The sequence below is a fragment of the Oncorhynchus gorbuscha genome, linkage group LG13 (genome assembly GCF_021184085.1).
Source record: "Oncorhynchus gorbuscha isolate QuinsamMale2020 ecotype Even-year linkage group LG13, OgorEven_v1.0, whole genome shotgun sequence".
NCBI lineage: Eukaryota > Metazoa > Chordata > Actinopteri > Salmoniformes > Salmonidae > Oncorhynchus > Oncorhynchus gorbuscha.
In genome coordinates this window covers 45773478-45796328 of record NC_060185.1, presented here as the reverse complement: position 1 = coordinate 45796328, position 22851 = coordinate 45773478, and the positions used below count along the sequence as shown (strand labels likewise).

The 22851-nt window shown below is 42.2% G+C and overlaps 1 protein-coding gene across 2 annotated transcripts in view; it reads right to left on the bottom strand.

Annotated features, from left to right (window-relative positions):
- LOC123992995 (transcription elongation factor SPT5) overlaps positions 1 to 22851 on the bottom strand; it is a 26418-nt gene extending 3567 nt beyond the window's left edge. Inside the window, exons 1-28 of one of the 2 annotated variants that reach the window (XM_046294716.1) lie at positions 22693 to 22851; positions 22183 to 22289; positions 21596 to 21752; positions 21424 to 21489; positions 21092 to 21097; positions 20416 to 20427; positions 13755 to 13824; positions 13575 to 13640; positions 13393 to 13458; positions 13257 to 13287; positions 13088 to 13156; positions 12647 to 12898; positions 12449 to 12538; positions 12287 to 12357; positions 12073 to 12178; positions 11844 to 11937; positions 11593 to 11729; positions 6634 to 6789; positions 6367 to 6513; positions 5956 to 6102; positions 4834 to 4959; positions 4614 to 4698; positions 4358 to 4468; positions 3698 to 3800; positions 3455 to 3582; positions 3246 to 3351; positions 2739 to 2897; positions 2432 to 2600 (exon numbers count right to left, since the gene is read on the bottom strand). In XM_046294716.1, coding sequence (XP_046150672.1) covers positions 2432 to 2600; positions 2739 to 2897; positions 3246 to 3351; positions 3455 to 3582; positions 3698 to 3800; positions 4358 to 4468; positions 4614 to 4698; positions 4834 to 4959; positions 5956 to 6102; positions 6367 to 6513; positions 6634 to 6789; positions 11593 to 11729; positions 11844 to 11937; positions 12073 to 12178; positions 12287 to 12357; positions 12449 to 12538; positions 12647 to 12898; positions 13088 to 13156; positions 13257 to 13287; positions 13393 to 13458; positions 13575 to 13640; positions 13755 to 13824; positions 20416 to 20427; positions 21092 to 21097; positions 21424 to 21489; positions 21596 to 21752; positions 22183 to 22269 — 2817 coding nt within the window. In that variant the 5' untranslated portion in view covers positions 22270 to 22289; positions 22693 to 22851. The remainder of the gene's footprint in view (positions 1 to 2431; positions 2601 to 2738; positions 2898 to 3245; positions 3352 to 3454; positions 3583 to 3697; positions 3801 to 4357; positions 4469 to 4613; positions 4699 to 4833; positions 4960 to 5955; positions 6103 to 6366; positions 6514 to 6633; positions 6790 to 11592; positions 11730 to 11843; positions 11938 to 12072; positions 12179 to 12286; positions 12358 to 12448; positions 12539 to 12646; positions 12899 to 13087; positions 13157 to 13256; positions 13288 to 13392; positions 13459 to 13574; positions 13641 to 13754; positions 13825 to 20415; positions 20428 to 21091; positions 21098 to 21423; positions 21490 to 21595; positions 21753 to 22182; positions 22290 to 22692) is intronic. The other variant, XM_046294717.1, reaches the window with a different exon arrangement.

Here is a 22851-nt window from a genome sequence, read left to right as displayed (position 1 = left end):
ACCTACTACCATACCCCATTCAAAAGGCACATACGTTTTGTTTTGTCTTGCCCATTCACCCTCTGAATGGCATACATACACAATCCATATCTCAATTGTCTCAAGGCTTCAAATCATTCTTTCACCCATCTCCTCCCCTTCATCTACACTGTTTGGAGTGGATTTAACAAGTGACATCAATTAAGGGATCAATGATTTCACCCGGTCAGTCCGTCACGGAAAGAGATATTCGTCCGTCACGGATATTTTGTAAACTCGGTGTAGATTTAAGTTGTCCAAATTGACAAAAACTATTTCAAACAATTACTCCAATCAGAATTTGATCAGAGAAGCCAACAATGGAATAATATTCAAATCTATTTTTCATATACAGTACCAGTCAGAAGTTTGGACACACCTACTTATTCCAGGGTTTTTCTTAATTTTTTACTATTTTCTACATTGTAAAAAACAATGAAGACATCAAAACTATGAAATAACACATATGGAATCATATAGTAACCAAAAAAGTAGTCACCCTTTGCCTTGACAGCTTTGCACACTCTTGGCATTCTCTCAACCACCTTCATGAGGTAGTCAACTGGAATGCATTTCAATTAACAGGTGTGCCTTCTTAAAAGTTAATTTGTGGAATTTCCTTCCTTCTTAATGCGTTTGAGCCAATTAGTTGTATTGTGACAAGGTAGGAGTGGTAGTATTTTACCTTATTTGGCAAAGGGTGGCTACTTTGATGTTTAAAAAAAAATATATATTTTTATTGTATTTTAAATTTTACCCCCCTTTTCTCCCCAATTTCGTGGTATCCAATTGTTAGTAGCTACAATCTTGTCCCATCGCTACAACTCCCGTACGGGCTCGGGAGAGACGAAGGTCGAAAGTCATGCGTCCTCCGATACACAACCCAACCAACCCGCACTGCTTCTTAACACAGCGTGCATCCAACCCGGAAGCTAGCCGCACCAATGTGTCTGAGGAAACACTGTGCACCTGGCAACCTTGGTTAGCGTGCACTGCGCCCGGTCAGACACAGGAGTGACACGTGCATAATGGGACAAGGATATCCCTACTGGCGAAACCCTCCCTAACCCGGACGACACTAGGCCAATTGTGCGTCGCCCCACGGACCTCCCGGTCGCGGACGGTTACGACAGAGACCTGGGCGCGAACCCAGAGTCTCTGGTGGCACAGCCCTTAACCACTACGCCACCCGGGAGGCCTCATTTTGATATGTTTTAACACTTTTTTGGTTACATGATTCCATGTGTGTTATTTCATAGTTTTGATGTCTCCACTATTATTCTACAATGTAGAAAATAGTAAATAATAAAGAAAAGCCCTTGAATGAGTAGGTGTGTCCAAACTTTTGACAAGTACTGTACATAAATAAAGAAAAAGGCTTACATATCCAAAGTGTAGGTGATATGCAGATTGGCTACAGCTTCATGTCCAAACCGATGCGGACATGGAGGTGGCAAACATTTTTGCCAAACTTTAATGACACTTCTAATTAGATAAATATAGGCTAAACACCAGTCATGTTTGACAAATATAACGAAGGATAATAAAAATGAACACCTAAAGGCTTGATTCTGTTGACGGGCATGGTTTGTTCGGATCTAGTCATCACAAGACCGGAGAGTGAAGGACAGTGCTTTTTGCACACCACCCAACTTGAAGCTGAGCAATGCGGTCAACATTTTTAAAACTATTTAACAATAAACTTAATTGTTTAAAACCTGGAAGTTTAATGTCATTTGATGAAGCATGTCTTAACTTGTTTCAAAGAAGCTTAGTCCTATGTTCCATTGTTTTCCAATTTAACTTATGTTATTGTCAAGCAGCCAAAAGGAACAATCCTGGTCATATTAGTAACCCATGCTAGTTGCTGCACCTTTAGACCCCCCCCCCCTCTTCATTTCTAATGAATATTCTCTGTCACGTGAAAACGCTTGCGAGTGCGGTGTGCTTTTGAGAACGGTGTTTTCCCACCAATTGCACTTTGGAATATTCATGTGTAGCCTACAGCCAATAACATTTCTATCAACATTTTAAGCTAAACGGTTTGATCGGTTGCAGCAGCCTTATTGCTTTAAAAAAGTGGTTATATGAATTTTGGATTTGTCATGTTTTCTCGTCCCAGGGACGATGCCCTTAATCTCAAGCACTAGAAGGAATTATTTTATAAAGACATCAAATGTATTTGGTTGTGATTGTTGTGTTCCAATATTTCCATAGGCTACCAGGCGTGGCCCACCATCCTCCAGGGGAGCCTTGAAGGGGCAGTGTTGTATTTTGAGACAGGCTTGAATACATTTGTCTGATACATTCATTTTATTTTGTAAAATGGTTCCTTGCATCATACAGTGACGTAGAAACTTTAAAAATCCTACTAAGTGGCTAAAAAGCTAATGTCAAGCGTGGTGGGTCTTACCTGATATGCCATGGGTGAGGGGGTGGGGTGGTAGCTGGCAGGTGAGTGTGTGTTCTGGTAGCCCACTGGGCTGGGTGCCACCTGATGGTAACTCTGAGGACTGGGGCTGGGCTGGTACGAGCCTTGTGGGGAGGGGGCAGCGTACGGCGAGTACTGTTCTGTGTTGTACCTGAGGAACACACACACAGTGGACTTGGCTAGGACAGAGAAAATCAAATCCACATTGAGCAGTTGATCGCCACTGTAAAAGGGGCCTAGAGACATTGAAGACGGCAGGAAACAACCAAAAATATTGTGTGTGTCTCACATGGCTGGGGTGCCTGGTGTCTGGGGGTTGTACTGGGGGTTGACCTGGGGTGACGGCACCTCTGGGTAGCCGGGGGTCTGGGGGTTAGGCGTGCCCCCGTAGCCCTGAGGGGACGGGGAGGGCTCGTCATCATAACCAAACTCATAGTCGTCATCCGCCCTGAAACCAGAGGAACAGGTTAAAGACTGCTTCCATCCTATTAGGGAAACATCTTCTCAGGATCTGTAGTAAGTACAGACAAAAGCTGTATTCAACTTTGACACAAAAGATCAAGACCAACAAACCCTTATCAACCATAGATTTATTTTTTCTACTAATCTTTTATTTAATATTTTTCTGTAGCTGAAACATTGTTGAGAGGAGAGCTGGCAAGAACTCTATTTCCATTGTACTTGTGTACACTACCCATATGGTTGGCATATGACAAAGACACTTTGCTTTGACATGACAGAGAGAGCCCTATACAACACAAGCGGGGCCTCCAGGCTGCCAGGACGTGTAGCCTACCTGGACGGTGTGTTGGGGTTGTTGGGGTCCCACGCTCCGCTCTGCCCCGGCGTCCTGCTCCCATCATGCAGCGGCGTCTGCGAGCCGTAGTGAGGAGTACGGCTCCCTGTGGGGAACAAGAATCACCACAATAAGAACAAGCTCTACTGCAGGTCATGGGGGTATATATTCTGACGGAGGTATTCCCTTGGTGGGGGTTTGCGTCTCACCATCGTGTAAGGGGGTCTGAGAGCCGTACATAGGGGTACGGGAGCCTGTCCCGTACATGGGTGTCTGGGAACCGTACATGGGGGTGCGTCCGTGGGTGGAAGTCATTCCTCCATGCCTCTTGGCTCCCCTGAATGTAACAAAAACATGTCAACACTCAATAACACTCAAAAGGTGAAATACTGCATTAATATAAAACTGAATTCACAATATATCACTGTAATATATCTGTGATGTGAACAAACATTGTGGTGAGACGCTGTCGGTCCACAGAGATGGTCTGGCATGTCGAGTGCAGTTCCACTCTGGCTGTCGACTCTGTGGCGTCCTTCACCACTCCAATATACCCTGGGAAATAATGGCAACAGTTAAGCCAAAAGATACCCCAATGTGAATAAGAAGGATTAAGTGTTGGAACTCAAACACCCATGGTGCAACAGCATCTTCTGCAAAACGTGCCTATTGTTCATTCTATGGCAGAAGACAACGCTGTCTGGTTCCCATGTGACCTAAACTATGAGAAACTAGTGTGTATTCACATGCTTTGAAATCATTGAGAACTCAGATTGGCTAATGGCAAACAAGCTGTGTCAACCACAAACTGAAAGTACACGTATCAGGCTCTCAAACAAATTATATTGTTAGAAATATCTATTGTTTATTAAAATGTTTTTTACATTTATTATAAAATAATATTTTCCTGTTGCTTTTGCTGCCGAAAATGCTGTTACTGAGATCATTTCAATAGTATGCGATGTCAGATTTCAGCATGTGGGAGAAGTCGGAGCTCAGAGATGATAAATGTGTTTCCCACTAGTAATTACCAGAAGAGGTGTTCAAGCAGATTTTTCCCAGTTGTAAGCTGATATTTACTAATTTACGAGATGTTATGAACGCAACATTACCCTTGTATGGTCCCTGGGAGATGCGGACGGTCTGTCCAATCAGGTCGTTGTCCCTCCTGCCCCGGCCACGCCCCATCTGTCCTCCACCTCCACCGCCCCTCTGCTGCTGGCCTGAAGGAGAGGACAGGGGTTGTTTAAGACTTCTGGCCTGATAGTAGTTTAGTGTTGTATCCTGCACTAAGAGTCCGTTCTCTAATATCAACAAATGAACAACAGCTGTGCAAAAAACAGTTTATGATGGCTGTACTCTACTCACCACCACCACCTGGATGCATAGGGCTGCTGATGCGTGGACTCATAGGCGCGAAGCCTCCCACAGTGAAGTTGGTGACATCTCGGGGCTATAGCCAAAGAATGGAAGAATCAGATGTCAACAACACCTCTGATGGGTCCCACTGGAGAAGTTTAAGAGTAGATGGAAGACTTGAAACGTGATGTAAAAGTGGTGATGCGGTGAAAGCGAGTGGGAGACTGACCTTGGAGCCCCCGGCCAACACCACGTGGCGTGTCTTGCAGACAAACATGCCCCCGTTCTCCACCAGCTTCTTGCAGTGCAAGAAGGCAAAGCCTCGGAAAATGTGGCGGATCTCCCCTTCACGCCCCTGGCAAACAAACCACACACCACTTATATGCTAACAATCTATTCATGCTAATCGTACCTCTTGCAAATAGAAAAACAGCTCGAGGTGGGGCGATATGGCCTAAAACTCAACATACAGTCCCATTTTGAGCATGAAAAGGCTCTTCAAGCCAACTGCTACAAATTTGTAAATGAGGGAAGAAACAGGCTTTTAAAGTACAGTAGCCAAACTTAGATGAGGCCAATAGTAGAGCCCTAGAAAATATGACATGTTTTGCTTAATTCCGTTTAGGTTCCCCCCAAATGACATTTTCCAGTTTTCAGATCCTCGCACTAAGTCCACAACAAGGCTTAAACGACATCAGGAAACCACATTTAACATCTGGGGAAAATCTAAGGAATTTTCATTTTTGGGTACAGATGCTCTTTACCTCAAGTGTGCAACTGCAAAAGACTTTTGGTTAGCAGTGTTTCTATAGCGCACGTGTGATTGCAGACTCTTGGTTAGCAGTGTTTCTTTAGCGCACGTGTGATTGCAGACTTTGCTAAACAACTCGCCACTAGAATGCAAATAATTAGGATTATTCTGCCAGGTAGACAGACTACTTTGTAATTAACATTTAATTAAGGTTTTTTGAAATCTTTTCCATCTACCAGAACCCGGTTCTCATTAGCATCATCGCTAACGGCTACACAAAGTGGTGCTGTAGACAAACACACTCACAGATCGAGGCAATTCTGTGTTGACTCTTCAGAAAGTAAGAATCATTGATGCATTTTGTTAATGTATTATGATAATCTTAGGCAAATTAATAAAGTGTTCTAATAAGTTCAATACGTTTATTTGATTTCCTACAAACATATACATTTTGAAATATTGTTGAATTACGTGTTAATGTCTGGATTCCGTGATTCCGTCCGCATCAATTTTATAGGGCCCTACTATAGCTGGAGTTGAGAAATACATTTTCTATGAGTGTAGACCTACAGAAAGCAGAACTGTGGTCGTGAATCTTACCGAGTGTGGCCCGTCGATGACCTTGACAATGTCTTTGACGTGGATATTGTTCTGCTCAGAGTCCAGGGCCACGGCAAAGCGGTTGTCTTTCCGTCGATTCACTGCCTGGTGACGCACTGTCAGCACCTTGCCATGCATGTTGAGGACCTGGGGAGAAGAGGAGGAATACATGTGTGAGCCCTATAGGGATTCTCAGGGATTTAGGCTCATCTGTCACAATTTAATATACGTTACACAAGGAACCAATTTAAAAATTGCGCAATATCACACAAGTACCCATTCCAAGAACAGATGAAATGGGACAAAACATCTTTCCAGCAGGCACGACTCTAAGCCCACATACCCAATCGCTTATAAAGTAATTTCCCTAGATCTGAACCTGATTATTTCTGGAAGATTAAGGATAACAACCTGGAATGTCTCCCTCTCCAGCCTGACAATAACTCCCACGGTCTGGGGGTCCAGTTGGACCAGCTCCCCCCACTCGTGTTGGCCCCCGGCATCTACCCCTGATGCCGTCTCAGAGCACAGCTGCAAGTCCCTGGGCAGGACCTTCAACTGTAGAGCACACACACCCCCGTAACATCGATAATGGTTCACTGAAGTTACATGAGAATTATGCAAAAACATCATAACAAACAAGTTGATATCAGAATCCAATAATGTGACGTTGCTTACCTCGTGCATGGTGAGGTCAGAGAAGAGGATGACAAAGTTCTCCTCCACACGTACGATGAGGCCGGTGTCGCCCTCGTAGCGGCCTGCTATCACCTTGACGTGGTCACCCATACGGAAGTACTTCCTCAACTCGTGGGCCGGGAACTCCAGAGGATCCTGCACACAGACCAGGCATCAATGACAAACCATTATTTTGCATCAGTGCCGTTGAGAATGAACAGAACACAGTGGGAATGTCTGGTTGCCTCATGAATGTGTTGATCCTGTAATTCTATCTGTCCCATATTTCTGGAAAGCCTAATGTCTTCACCGTGCTCTGATGTTATGTTGCTGGTATTTGTCTCAAACTTCCAGTTTATGTGGCTTGACTAATAATGTGGTCCTTCTGTAGCTCAGTTGGTAGAGCATGGCGCTTGTAACGCCAGGGTAGTGGGTTCGATTCCCGGGACCACCCATACATAGAATGTATGCACACATGACTGTAAGTCGCTTTGGATAAAAGCGTCTGCTAAATAGCATATAAATAATAAATACCACCAGACTAGAGGTCGCCCGAATATGATTTTTCAACGCCGATACCGATTATTGGAGGACCAAGTAAAGCCGATACTGATTAATCGGCCGATTTTTAGCATGTATTTGTAATAATGACTATTACAACAATACTGAATGAACACTTATTTTAACATAATAATAATAAATCAATAAAAATCCATTTAGCCTCAAATAATGAAACATGTTCAATTTGGTTTAAATAATGCAAAGACAAAGTGTTGGAGAAGAAAGTATAAGTGCAATATGTGCCATGTAAAAAAGCAAATGTTTAAGTTCCTTGCTCAGAACATATGAAAGCTGGTGGTTCCTTTTAACATGAGACTTCAATATTCTAAGGTAAGAGGTTTTAGGTTTTAGTTAATATAGTATGTATAGGGCTATTTCTCTCTATACCATTTGTATTCCATACACCTTTGACTATTGATGTTCTTATAGACACTTTAGTGTTGCCAGTGTAACAGTATAGCTTCCATCCCTCTCCTCGCCCCTACCTGGGCTCGAACCAGGAACACATCGACAACAGCCACCCTCGAAGCAGAGTTACCCATGCAGAGCAAGGGGAACAACTACTCCAAGTCTCAGAGTGAGTGATGTTTGAAACGCTATTAGCGCACACCCCGCTACCTAGCTAGCCATTTCACATCGGTTACACCAGCCTAATCTCAGGAGTTGATAGGCTTGAAGTCATAAACAGTGCAATGCTTGAAGCACAGTGAAGAGCTGCTGGCAAAACGCACGAAAGTGCTGTTTGAATGAATGCTTACGAGCCTGCTGCTGCCTACCATCGCTCAGTCAGACTGCTCTATCAAATCATAGACTTAATTATGACATAACACACATAAATTAATATGGTCGAATCCAGAAACTATAATTTTGAAAACAAAATGTTTATTATTATCGCATATACCCTGACTCTGCGTGCAATGAACGCAAGAGAGGTGACAATTTCACCTGGTTAATATTGCCTGCTAACCTGAATTTCTTTTAGCTAAATATGCAGGTTTAAAAATATATGCTTCTGTGTATTGATTTTAAGAAAGGCATTGATGTTTATGGTTAGGTAAACGTAGGAGCAACGACAGTCCTTTTTCCGCGAATGCACACCGCATCGATTATATGCAACGCAGGACATGCTAGATAAACAAATAATATCATCAACCATGTGTAGTTAACTTGTGATTATGATTGATTGTTTTTTAAAAGATAGGTTTAATGCTAGCTAGCAACTTACATTGGCTTCTTACTGCATTCGCGTAACATGCAGGCTCCTCGTGGAGTGCAATGAAAGGCAGGTGGTTAAGACCATTGGACTAGTTAGCTGTAAGGTTGCAAGATTGAATCCCCGAGCTAACAAGGTAAAAATCTGTCTTTCTGCCACTGAACAAGGCAGTTAACCCACCGTTCCTAGGCCGTCATTGAAAATAAGAATGTGTTCTTAACTGACTTGCCTAGTTAAATAAAGGTGTAAAAAAAAAAAAAAAAGGCCAAATCGGTATCCAAAAATACCGATTTACGATCGTTTTGAAAACTTGAAATCGGCCAGCCTCGACACCAGACCCTTCCTATGCAAAAAAGAATCTGGGACCAGACTCACAAAACATTACTTAAGAAAAATACCTAAGAAGTTAAAAGGAAAAAAATAAGAAGTTCATAAGTGCAATTCCTCAAAATGTGCTTAGGAATTCATAGTTCTTTGGAGCTTCGTAAATATCTTTCCTAAGAACTTCGAAAATATCTTCTTTGTGGCATTGACATTAGTGACGTGCTTGGAACCAATAAATTAGCCTATGTGACAGGGAACATAAGCTTTGGCCCACTATAATGAAGTGTAGATATTTCCATTTATTAATCTGCTTTATGTCTCGAGAATATATATATATTTTTGGCTCGCAAACTATAAACAAAAACACTTTTTCCCCCCAGATTATAGCCATAAGACTAGCTATATCACAAATAAAAATGGAAAACCAAGGTAAGTCCAAGAAATCTTCAGCAAAACAAGAGCTTGACGACATGGTTCGAGAAAATAGCAGCAGGGAAAAATTGCTGTTGGGGAGACTCGATAACTGCGGGTCACTGCAGAGACCAAAAAGAGGATGGCCGAGAGAAGCCGATTCTGTCTCTGCCATCGGGGGTATGGCATGGGACAGTAACGCTGTAAAAAAGTTGGCAGCTAAGAAGGGAGCTGACAGAAGCAAGGAGTAGAAGAAGACTGGAGGGGGGGGGTATCGACCATTCATGTGGACCAGCTGGAGGAGAAGGTGTTGTCCATGATTGGCGAGACGGTGGTAGAAGGACTGCGTGACCGGTAAGTTAGCTAGCTAAGTTAGCCAAGCTCTTCTTTGCAAATTGACAAGCTAACTCTAGCTATTTAACACTAGCTAGCTACATAACATGCATTTCATTTGTTTTGTTGTTGTATTTAAAATGTCCGGTAGCCAACTTTGTGGCATTGGAGTAACAAAACATTAATGGCTACAAAAATATCCAGTTGTTAGAAGACAAGGGTTTAGCTGTCCTAAAGTTAAGTACATTTCCAATAATAAATCCTAAAACATAAGAATCCTATTTCATTTTCTTTATTAGGAAGAAACATGGGGAAAAAATACAACTTAATTGAGGAATAGCAACTTTTAACTTTCTTCATATAGTTAAGGAAAAAATGGCAGGTAAGAAGAATCTTCTTAAGGTTTTGTGAATCTGGGCCCTGGTTTGTAGCAGCTTGACCCCGGGTCATTCATTAGATGTGTTCGAATACCCATACTGTATACTACATACTATGCACCTTCATTTTAGTATACCGTAAACAAACGGTATCCTTTCAGTTGAGTGTACTTGTCTACCGGAAGTTGATGCTGTTGCTATGCAACTTCTTGCTAGCTTGTAAGTATAACACATTACTAGCTAGACATCTTACGACTTCATTAACAATGTCCATTGAGAACGCACAACCTCTAAGGTATGCTAAGAAATACATGAATAATCAAGACAATATATGTTGGGTAGTTAGATAGCATATAGTTACTATACTGGCAAGATTTATGTATTAGTAGCCAACTAACTAACTAACATTAGGTAGCTAGCTAACATACTGGTACATATAGCTGCTGTAATGATATGCTATGCTGTTCGTAAGGCTAGCGAAGCTAACCAATTGTCAGCCAACATAAAGTGTAACGTAACTTATTTGAAAAGTAATTACTTCATTATATTGATATGCAATGAATTTGTATATCCTCTAGTCGGACTTCAGCTGCATATTTTCCGCCTTTTTATTCAAATCTGAAAAATGTGTGAAGCCACACCCATTTTCTGAAGATTTGCAATATTGGCCCTAAAAGCACAGAAATAGTCCACTGCTTGTATACTTCGTATTTTGGCGATTGTAGTTGGACATCCAGGAACTTTTGGCATACAAACTATATCCATACTATGACCAATAAGCATACTACATACTCAATTTGTCACAAATAGTAGGAAATCCAGTTTCCTCTGCAGGCTATTTGACTTGGCTGAAACAGGATCTGGCCCGCAAGCCAATTAAATGCAGCCTGTGGTGGATTTGTTGTATATATTTTTTTAAAGGGCTTGTCTGTAGTCAGCTGATTGCGCCGCTTAGTTTATAGAACTGTAGTAACCCCCGATGTCTGCTATTAGCAGATTTTGGCTCTAGTGTTTGAACGGTTGGAAGAACTCAGAAACACTGTCTTCTGTTTTCCTCCACGACACTCACAAGCCGCGCAGGACACTTGAAAGGACTGTGACAAAACCGCAATTGAATACAAGGCAGATTATCTTTTTACATACATACAATTATTACCTGATGAGCTTCCCGATGTTTTCCGGAACTTTACAATGCATTTCAGTCACTTTGTGATGCAAATAAAACTATTTACACCTTTCCTGTATTAAAATAATTTCACATATTTTCATATTATCTGTAAAAAAAAAAAATTAAACTTGGTTGCAGTATGTGCTAGAATAGTTAAAAAGGCCATAAAATGGAAATGCACCACATTGGTGCATCCTTATAAATGATTATTTTGGATTGAAAAACAAATCCAGGCTACACCTGAACGTCTAAAAATGGATAGAAAGTATGCAGAAATTATAATGGCCTTTGGAAAGTGCCTTTTTTTTCTGGCCCCATATTGATGCCGATTTTGACAAATATCGGTCCTAAATGTATAAATTAAAAAATATATATATTTTTAATATCTTACTTTAGGGCATGAGAATATCTGTACTAAATTCTGTTGAAAACCTACAGAACATTATGTACTGTTTTGACAATTCTAACCAATGTGAACGTGTTTCCAAACAATTTGAATTTAGGCCCAAATATAGTAGGACGAATGTGAAATGTCCTCCCAATGTAGTCGCCTGTTTGGCGCTTGCCATTACCTTGAGGTCCTCATGCTTGGGCATGATGGTGATCTTGTTGCCATCCACACTCAGGATTTTGCCCTGCAAGTTGATCAGCTCCCCTTCACACACCTCCACATTGTCCCCGGCCTGGAGGTTGTGCTCACGCTCTTTACCTGTGGTCACACAACAAGACATGTCTCTTACAAAAACAGATACACATGTAAATGAAAACCAGAAAGTAAATACCAAATCTCATGTCCTGAATATGCTTTAGAAGTGGCTGTTACCTGCGGTTTCAGTCACCACCTCCAGATCAATGCCTTCTGGCTGGTCCTCAAACTTCTCCAGCTCCGACAGAGTGGGTTTCACTCCTTCGGTGATCTGTAAAAGACGATAAAAGAGACTGGGTCACGGGTACAGATAACGAAGACCACTTTTCTGCCCCGTTTTTCCCCTATGGGGTTGTCAACAAATGGCCAATAAAATAGTGGTTTTGAGGCAACGTGGTCATCTTACCACAGCAGACATGGCAAAGCTTTTGAAGAGGAACCCTTTGCGGCTGTAGCGGTTAGCTTCAAATATCATGAAGTCTCCATCATGGCTGACATCCCCACCAAGTGACCTGGAAGAAAACACAGTCAGGAAGTAACTGGGGCAACGATCTTACCCATTTATGATAGCGTAATCAAATCCCCAATAATGATGGTATTTAAGACATGTTTCTTTGTACCTGATTTTTTCTGCATCGAAGAGTCTCTGGGTTGGTCTCTTGAACTTCTTCCGCTTTGCAAACCAGTCTTTCTGGGAGACAGACAACAAGAAGAGTGTCAGGGGATATCAAAGTGGAGAGTGGTGAGTAGACAGGTGGTGACAGAGTGCTGCTGTTGCTTACCATGCTCATCCGGGCCTTGATTCTGTCCAAATCTATCCTGGGAATCATCTTCAGTGATATCGTGTTTTGACTGGGCTCCACATAGTCCACCTGAAGGAGGAGAATACATGTATGTTTCAAGAATATGATAAGGATATTTACCTATGTCTTCAAAATACATTTCACACCTTTGTCTTCCACGATGTGTTTCATGCATACCTGGGCGATGTCATCTTTGTATAGGCCTCTCTTGAGTCGGACCCAGGACTTGGGCTTGAGGTTGGTCACCTCTTTGACCACCTTGAGGACGTCTGTCATCTCCTTGATGGGAACCATCTGCTGGTTCCAGAAGCCCATCCTCAGGTTGCCTATTCCGTCAATTGCAGCTTTGACGTGAGTCTGCTTGTACGACTCTACATAGATGTAACCTTTGACATGTTCGGGAGCCACTACCGACTTGATTTGGAGGGGCTGAGTAGAAATGGTGTATAGGAAATTAAAACAATTTCACAGGTTGTCAAAGCTCCAATTTTATTTTTCATCTACAAGAGATGTACAGTACAGGCTATCAATCGATCAATCATATAAAACACTAAATGCAAACATTAGCATCTTAATACATGGAACATATCCATGCAGAGAATGAGGGCGGGGACATACCGTTTCTGTGAATTGATAGGCAATGAATTTCCTCATCAACGCAATGGCAGTTGCCCTCTCTTCCCCAATCTGTAATGGCAAAATAATGTTGCATGACATAGGGGGAAAAAAGTGTAATTGTGTACTGAACTTCTAGATGTCTACATACACAAAAATACAAGCTCCATACCTTACACTTGACTGTCCAAAGATTAGGATCCCTTTGAAAAAGAAAATATAATACCAAGAACATTGAGAAAAATTATATTTTGGATTGTTGAAGTCAACTAAAAATCTATTTCCCATTTTGGTGAAGTGATACATACTTGACACCAGGGAGCAGCTGCTGCTGGGTGATGTCATCAGACAGTTCCTCAGAACCCCCGGGAAAACTAAAGGGAATCAAAAATAATATTTCAGTCAAGGGGATCAGGTCAACAGGTCAAATCAATTCTGAAACAAATTTGGGTCAACCATTTCGACAGATTACTACTGTGAAAATACTCACTCATTTCCAGATTGCTTGGCATATTTCCTCATGTAATATTCCCCCAAGGCCTCCTCTCTGGAATCTCTGAAACATCCAAACATTCAAATGTCAGACTTCAAGAACACATCTCTGCATAGTAACAACTGAAATATCAATGGAAAGAAGCCTAGCCACTCGTAGCCCATTAGAAGAAATTACCTCCAGAGGTTCTGCAGCCTGCGGGAGCCAGAGTTATCCTCATCCAGGACCACATGGTCAATGTTGGACACTGAAGAGTAAAGCAGACTCATAAATCAAACAAAAAACAATTTTGCGTATAAGACTAAACGTAAAAGTTTCCTTCAGTTCAAACAAGTGGTATTTTAAGAACCTACACCTACAGTGCATTCGGAGAGTATTCAGACCCCTTCCCCTTTTCCACATTTTGTTACACTACAGCCTTATTCTAAAATTGATTAAATGTTTCCCTCAATCTACAAACACCCCACAACAACAAAGCGATAAAAGTTTAGAAATGTTTGCAAATGCATTAAAAATTAAAAACATAAATACCTTTTTTAAATAAGTATTCTGACCCTTTGCTATGAGACTTGAAATTGAGCTCAGATGCATCCTGTTCCCATTGATCATCCTTGAGATGTGACTTCCGGCGCAGACAGAGATGGCCGCCTCGCTTCGCGTTCCTAGGAAACTCTGCCGTTTGTTTTTTTTACGTGTCATTTCTTACATTGGTACCCCAGGTCATCTTACGTTTCATTACATACAGTCGAGAAGAACTACTGAATATAAGAGCAGCGTCAACTCACCATCAGTACGACCAAGAATATGACTTTCCCGGAGCGGATCCTGTGTTCTGCCTTCCACCCAGGACAACGGAATGGATCCCAGCCTGCGACCCAAAACAACGACGCCGTAAAAGAAGCAAACAAAGCGGTCTTCTGGTCAGGCTCTGGAGACGGGCACATCGTGCGCCACTCCCTAGCATTCTACTCGCCAATGTCCAGTCTCTTGACAACAAGATTGATGAAATCCGAGCAAGGGTAGCATTCCAGCGGGACATCAGGGACTGTAACGTTCTTTGCTTCACGGAAACATGGCTCACTGGAGGGACGCTATCGGAGTCGGTGCAGCCAGCTGGTTTCTCCACGCATCGCGCCGATAGAAACAAACATCTTTCTGGTAAGAAGAGGGGCGGAGGCGTATGCTTTATGGTTAATGAGACGTGGTCACAACAACATACAGGAACTCAAGTCCTTCTGTTCACTTGATTTAGAATTCCTCACAATCAAATGTCGACCGCATTATCTACCAAGGGAATTCTCTTCGATTATAATCACAGCCGTATATATTCCCCCCCAAGCAGACACATTGATGGCTCTGAACGAACTTTATTTGACTCTTTGCAAACTGGAATCCACATATCCTGAGGCTGCATTCATTGTAGCTGGGGATTTTAACAAGGATAATCTGAAAACAAGACTCCCTAAATTGTATCAGCATATCGATTGCGCAACCAGGGCTGGTAAAACCTTGGATCATTGCTATTCTAACTTCCACGATGCATATAAGACCCTGCCCCGCCCTCCTTTCAGAAATGCTGACCACGACTCCATTTTGTTGCTCCCTGCCTACAGCCAAAAGCTAAAACAAGAAGCTCCCACGCTGAAGTCTGTTCAACGCTGGTCCGACCAATCTGATTCCACGCTCCAAGACTGCTTCCATCACGTGGACTGGGATATGTTTCGTAATGCGTCAAACAACAACATTGATGAATACGCTGATTCGGTGAGCGAGTTCATTAGAGCGTGCGTTGAAGATGTCGTTCCCATAGCAACGATTAAAACATTCCCAAACCAGAAACCGTGGATTGATGGCAGCATTCGCGTGAAAGCGCGAACCACTGCTTTTAATCAGGGCAAAGTGACCGGAAACATGACCGAATACAAACAGTGTAGCTATTCCCTCCGCAAGGCAATCAAACAAGCTAAGCGTCAGTATAGAGACAAAGTAGGATTGCAATTCAACGGCTCAGACACAAGAGGTATGTGGCAGGGTCTACAGTCAAGAGCCCGCTTTGAGGACAATACAGTGCCACTGACACGGCCCGCAACCAAAACATGCGGACTCTCCTTCACTGCAGCCGAGGTGAGTAAAACATTTAAACGTGTTAACCCTTGCAAGGCTGCAGGCCCAGACGGCATCCCCAGCCGCGCCCTCAGAGCATGCGCAGACCAGCTGGCTGGTGTGTTTACGGACATATTCAATCAATCCCTATCCCAGTCTGCTGTTCCCACATGCTTCAAGAGGGCCACCATTGTTCCTGTTCCCAAGAAAGCTAAGGTAACTGAGCTAAACGACCACCGCTCCGTAGCACTCACTTCCGTCATCATGAAGTGCTTTGAGAGACTAGTCAAGAACCATATCACCTCCACCCTACCTGACACCCTAGACCCACTCCAATTTGCTTACCGCCCAAATAGGTCCACAGACGATGCAATCTCAACCACACTGCACACTGCCCTAACCCATCTGGACAAGAGGAATACCCATGTGAGAATGCTGTTCATCGACTACAGCTCAGCATTTAACACCATAGTACCCTCCAAACTCGTCATCCCTGGGTCTCGACCCCGCCCTGTGCAACTGGGTACTGGACTTCCTGACGGGCCGCCCCCAGGTGGTGAGGGTAGGCAACAACATTTCCACCCCGCTGATCCTCAACACTGGGGCCCCACAAGGGTGCGTTCTGAGCCCTCTCCTGTACTCCCTATTCACCCACGACTGCGTGGCCACGAACGCCTCCAACTCAATCATCAAGTTTGCAGACGACACAACAGTGGTAGGCTTGATTACCTCGGAGTGTGGTGTCAGGAAAATAACCTCACACTCAACGTCAACAAAACTAAGGAGATGATTGTGGATGTCAGGAAACAGCAGAGGGACTACCCCCCTATCCACATCGATGGAACAGTAGTGGAGAGGGTAGCAAGTTTTAAGTTCCTCGGCATACACATCACAGACAAACTGAATTGGTCCACCCACACAGACAGCATCGTGAAGAAGGCGCAGCAGCGCCTCTTCAACCTCAGGAGGCTGAAGAAATTTGGCTTGTCACCAAAAGCACTCACAAACTTCTACAGATGCACAATCGAGAGCATCCTGGCGGGCTGTATCACCGCCTGGTACGGCAACTGCTCCGCCCACAACCGTAAGGCTCTCCAGAGGGTAGTGAGGTCTGCACAACGCATCACCGGGGGCAAACTACCTACTCTCCAGGACACCTACACCACCCGATGTTACAGGAAGGCCATAAAGATCATCAAGGACAACAACCACCCGAGCCACTGCCTGTTCACCCCGCTATCATCCAGAATGTGAGGTCAGTACAGGTGCATCAAAGCTGTGACCGAGAGAGTGAAAAACAGCTTCTATCTCAAGGCCATCAGACTGTTAAACAGCCACCACTAACATTGAGTGGCTGCTGCCAACACACTGACTCAACTCCAGCCACTTTAATAATGGGAATTGATGGGAATTGATGTAAAATATATCACTAGCCACTTTAAACAATGCTACCTAATATAATGTTTACATACCCTACATTATTTATCTCATATGTATACGTATATACTGTACTCTATATCATCTACTGCATCTTTATGTATACATGTATCACTAGTCACTTTAAACTATGCCACTTTGTTTACATACTCATCTCATATGTATATACTGTACTACCATCTACTGCATCTTGCCTATGCCGCTCTCTACCATCACTCATTCATATATCTTTATGTATATATTCTTTATCCCTTTACACTTGTGTATAAGGTAGTAGTTTTGGAATTGTTAGCTAGATTACTCGTTGGTTATTACTGCATTGTCGGAACTAGAAGCACAAGCATTTCACTACACTCACAGTAACATCTGCTAAACATGTGTATGTGACAAATAAAATTGGATTTGATTTGAACTTGATTGGAGTCCACCTGTGGTTATTTAACTCGGCATGTCAGTTAAGAACACATTCTTATTTTCAATGACGGTATAGGAACGGTGGGTTAACTGCCTCGGTCAGGGGCAGAAAGACAGATTTTCACCTTGTCAGCTCGGAGAACCAATCTTGCAACCTTACAGTTAACTAGTCCAACGCAATAACGACCTGCCTCTCTCTCGTTGCACTCCACAAGGAGACTGCCTGTTACGCAAATACAGTAAGCCAAAGTAAGTTGCCAGCTAGCATTAAACTTATCTTATAAAAAACAATCAATCATAATCACTAGTTAACTTCACATGGTTGATGATATTACCTAGCGTGTCCTGTGTTGCATATAATCTGACTGATCATACAAGCATCTAAGTAACTGACTGAGCGGTGGTAGGCAGAAGCAGGCGCATAAACATTCATTCAAACACCGTGTGCATCAAGCATCGCTCTGTTTATGACTTCAAACCTATCAACTCCCGAGATGAGGCTGGTGTGACCGACGTGAAATGGCTGGCTAGTTATCGTGCGCTAATAGCGCTTCAAACTTCACTCGCTCTGAGGCTTGGGGTGGTTGTTTCCCTTGCTCTGCATGGGTAACACTGCTTCGATGTGGTGGCTGTTGTCGTTGTGTTGCTGGTTCGAGCCCAGGGAGGAGCGAGGAGAGGGACGGAAGCTATACTGTTACACTGGCAATACTAAAGTGCCTATAAGAACATCCAATAGTCCACCCCGGTATAGAGGGAAATAGGCCTATAATAACTACAACCTAAAACTTCTTACCTGGGAATATCGAAGACTCATGTTAAAAGGAACCACCAGCTTTCATATGTTCTCATGTTCTGAGCAAAGAACTGAAACGTTAGCTTTTTTACATGACACATACTGCACTTTTACATTCTTCTCCAACACTTTGTTTTTGCATTATTTAAACCAAATTGAACATGTTTCATTATCTACTTGAAGCTAAATTGATTTTATTATTGATGTATTATATTAAGTTAAAATAAGTGTTAATTCAGTATTGTTGTAATTGTCAATATTACAAATACATTTAATTTAAAAAAATATATATTTGATTTATTAAATATAATTTTTGTTTTTATTCGATTTATAAAATCGTCCGATTAATTGGTATCGGCCTTTTTGGTCCTCCAATAATCGGCATCGGTGGTTAAAAATCATAATCGGTCGACCTCTAGTTAGGACATCTACTTTGTGCATGACACGAGTAATTTTTCCAACAATTGTTTACAGACAGATTATGTCACTTATAATTCACTGTATCACAATTCCTGTGGAAAATACATTTACACGCACTAAGTCATGCCTTTAAACAGCTTGGAAAAGCATCTGTCAGGCTAATTGACATCATTTGAGCCAATTGGAGGTATACCTGTGGATGTATTTCAAGGTCTACCTTCAAACTCAGTGCCTCTTTGCTTGACATCATGGGAAAATCAAAAGAAATTAGCCAAGACCTCAGAAAACAAAATTGTTGACCTCCACAAGTCTGGTTCATCCTTGGGAGCAAGTTCCAAACGCCTGAAGGTACAAATAATCTGCACAAATAATAGTACGCAAGTATAAACACCATGGGACCACACTGCCGTCATACCTCTCAGGAAGGACGTGTCTCCTAGAGATGAACGTACTTTGGTGCGAAAAGTACAAATCAATCTCAGAACAGCAAAGGACCTTGTGAAGATGCTGGAGGGAACAGGTACAAAAGTATCTACATCCATAGTAAAACAAGTCCTATATCGACATAACCTGAAAGGCTGCTCAGCAAGGAAGAAGGAACTGCGCCAAAACCGCCATAAAAAAGCCAGACTACGGTTAGCAATTGCACATGGGGACAAAGATCGTACTTTTTGGAGAAATGTCCTCTGGTCTGATGAAACAAAAACAGAACTGTTTGGCCAAAATGACCTTCATTATGTTTGGAGGAAAAAGGGGGAGGCTTGCAAGCCAAAGAACACCATCCCAGCCATGAAGCACCGGGTGTAGCAGCATCATGTTGTGTGGTGCTTTGCTGCAGGAGGGGCTGGTACCCTTCACAAAATAGATGGCATCACGAGGGAGGAAAATTATGTGGATATACTGAAGCAACATCTAAAGACATCAGTCAAGAAGTTAAATCTTGGTCGCAAATGGGTCTTCCAAATGGACAATAAACCCAAGCTTACTTCCAGAGGTGTGGCAAAATGGGGTAAGGACAACAAAGTCAAGATATTGGAGTGGCCATCACAAAGCCCTGACCTCAATCCAACAGAAAATTTGTGGGAAGAAGTGAAAAAGTGTTTGCGAGCAAAGAGGCCTACAAACCCGACTCAGTTACACCAACTCTGTCAGGTGGAATGGGCCAAAATTCACCCAATTTATTGTGGGAAGCTTGTGGAAGGCTAACAGAAACATTTGACCCAAGTTAAACAATTTAAAGGCAATGCTACCAAATACTAATTGTGTGCATGTAAATTTCTGACCAACTGGGAATGTGATGAAATAAATAAACACTGAATAAATCATTCTCTACTATTATTCTGACATTTCGCATTCTTAAAATGAAGTGGTGATCCTAACTGACCTAAGAGAGGGAATTTTTACTAGGATTAAATTGTGAAAAACTGAGTTTAAATGTATTTAGCTATGGTGTATGTAAACTTCCAACTTCAACTGTATATACACATTTGCAAACATTTCTAAAAACCTGTTTTTGCTTTGTCATTATGGAGGATCACATTTTCGAGTAAGTCTGTAACGTAACAAAATGTAGAAAAAGTCAAGGGGTCTGAATACTTCCTGAATGCACTGTATGTCTAGCCGCAAGTGCTAGGTGGGTCTTTTTCCTATTGGAAGATAGATAACACTTACCCTCAGCTTCCTCTGCTCCAGGCCAGCCAGGTTTTGGTAGAGGGAGGAACACACATTAAGAACCAAATGAGATTGTCATGTGCACACAGAGTGGCAAGTGCACAGGTAGGAACAAATTAAAGGAAAAAATAAACAATGATGATATAAGACTAGACCAAATGGCACATGAGACTATGGATAATTGTATTGTGGATGATTGTGAGTCTTTGTGATATGGCTGATTGATGTGCCACAAAAAGCTTAAACAATATCAGTTAGCTAATTCACACATGTATTAGCTTTCTTCTAACAGGTAGCATTTCAGGCAAATGGTCACATTTGGTTCCCTCTTTGATCATGTAAGTGCCCAGAACACCATGATCAGATTATTGACAAGTCATAACTCTGCTGGTGTCAGGTTAACAAACCATCCAACAACATTTCTACAATATTTTCCTGAATAGTAAATAGGTCACAGCTGTCAAATACAATACACTAATGTATTACTTCATACAGGCAGTCCAGTTACTATAGGAGTTCCCAATAATGTATTTGCCATCTGTGCTCCGTTAGATGTGCAGTAGTGCGGAAATGTGGGTGGAGTTATAACATAATGTGACTTGTTGAATGAGATATAACTAATCAATTTAATTAAATACAAGGAAAACAGACAGCAGAAAATCTGGAATTGATTTACCGTTAACTGAAGGAGGCATGCACAAGAAAAGGAATTATTAGCGCAGGAAGAACACAGTCAATACTCTCACATATAATAATTTGGGCTTAGATGTTTTGATTGTACTTGTAATGCTTCTCATCCCTTCTGGAATCCAAACAATACTATAGACTAATCCATCATGCCTAAGCATCTGCACACCACCCATAGGAAAGTTATTTTCTAATAATTTAAACGCAACAAAGTTCATGAACTGAGTCCTCCTCAACAGACAACTACCCCCAACGTTGTTCATTCATAACTCCCTCTTAGGTGTTAGATATCCTCAAACAAGGCAACATGTGTGACCTCACCTTTCTCCAAAATATCCTCAGCACCTTCCTCCCACGGGTCTTCATCTTCATACTCATCGTCCACATCTAAACAAACCAGAGGGAAAGGGAGAATTTCAGATATATTCAATGAAAACCTTCTGGTGAGCAAGAACATGTGGACAACTATTATTAGAGTGAAGATTTGGCTTACCGGCTTCATCCAAGATGAAACCTCCATGCCTGGGTTTCTTTCTGGGACGGTCATCATCGTCCTCTTCCTCCTCTTCGTCATACTCCTCATCTGCCAAGTCTTCCCCCTCCTCTTCTGCTGCCTTATCACTGCCAGATAAACTTGCCTGCCCATCTTCCTATTTAGGGGGAAACATTCAAACCACTCACATGTTTTGTCAAATGCAGTGAAACTTGCAATGTCAATTTGGAGCCAACCTAGGATATTTGTTAGCATCAATTCGGATACAGTAGAAAATTGAGGGCCATGCATGCACAGGTGCATCTGTTCCACCCACCCATTCAACTGTGCAAGGTCCATCCATGCACAGCCAGGCAAGTTACTTTGGATAGCGCGAGGTTAGCGCTGTGCTGTTACAGATAGCTAGCTGCTTGTTACATTACTTTGGTCTTTATTTATTATGTGTGTAATAACAGTGCTGAAAACCCTATCTTACACGAATTATAATGCTACGACTGTGACCGACCTAACGAACGTTAGTTAGATAAGGCGGCTTAATGGTGTTTGCTAGTATGCAGTTTTAGCCAGAACCTTGTTCGCTAGCTTACCTCTGCCTCATTTTTGTCCACCTCCTCGGCTTCGCTGCTTTGTTCACTCTGGTTGTCAGAGAAGTCGCTGTCCTCACTGTCCGACATTCTTGGAGCAGCAGCCTCCTCTTAAGAGACGGAGTTGAAAAACGCATTTATTTTAGTTTGCTAACAAACGTCAACTGTTCAAACAGTCCTTCTTTGGGCGAGACTTAAAAAATAATTGCTAGCTGCTAACTAGCACTGTACTAACTAATTAGCCAAAAAAGCTGGAGTAAGGATGTTTCAGGATAACAAGCTTAGCTGTTATTCTCCAACAATCCATGTTGTAGTTAGTTAGAATAAATTAAAATAATGTAAACCACCGAAACCATACAGAGAATGTACAATGTTGAAAGATGCAAGGCCTAGTAACCTCCGGATCACGCTAGCAAGCTAACGTTAAGCTAGCAAGCTAACGTTAAGCTAGCAAACAACCCACATTTTCAAGTATATTTTGATAGATACATTCCAAGCATAGTTATATATTACCTTTCTAAAACGGGCGTCTTGGGGTGGATTTAACTAAAACAAAACAAAAAAATATGGTTTTACGTAGATGTGTTTTTTGCACTTCCACGTCTTCCTCCGATACACAGAATCACGAGATTTGGAAGGGGTACGAATCAAATTCCCGCGAGGGTTCGAAAT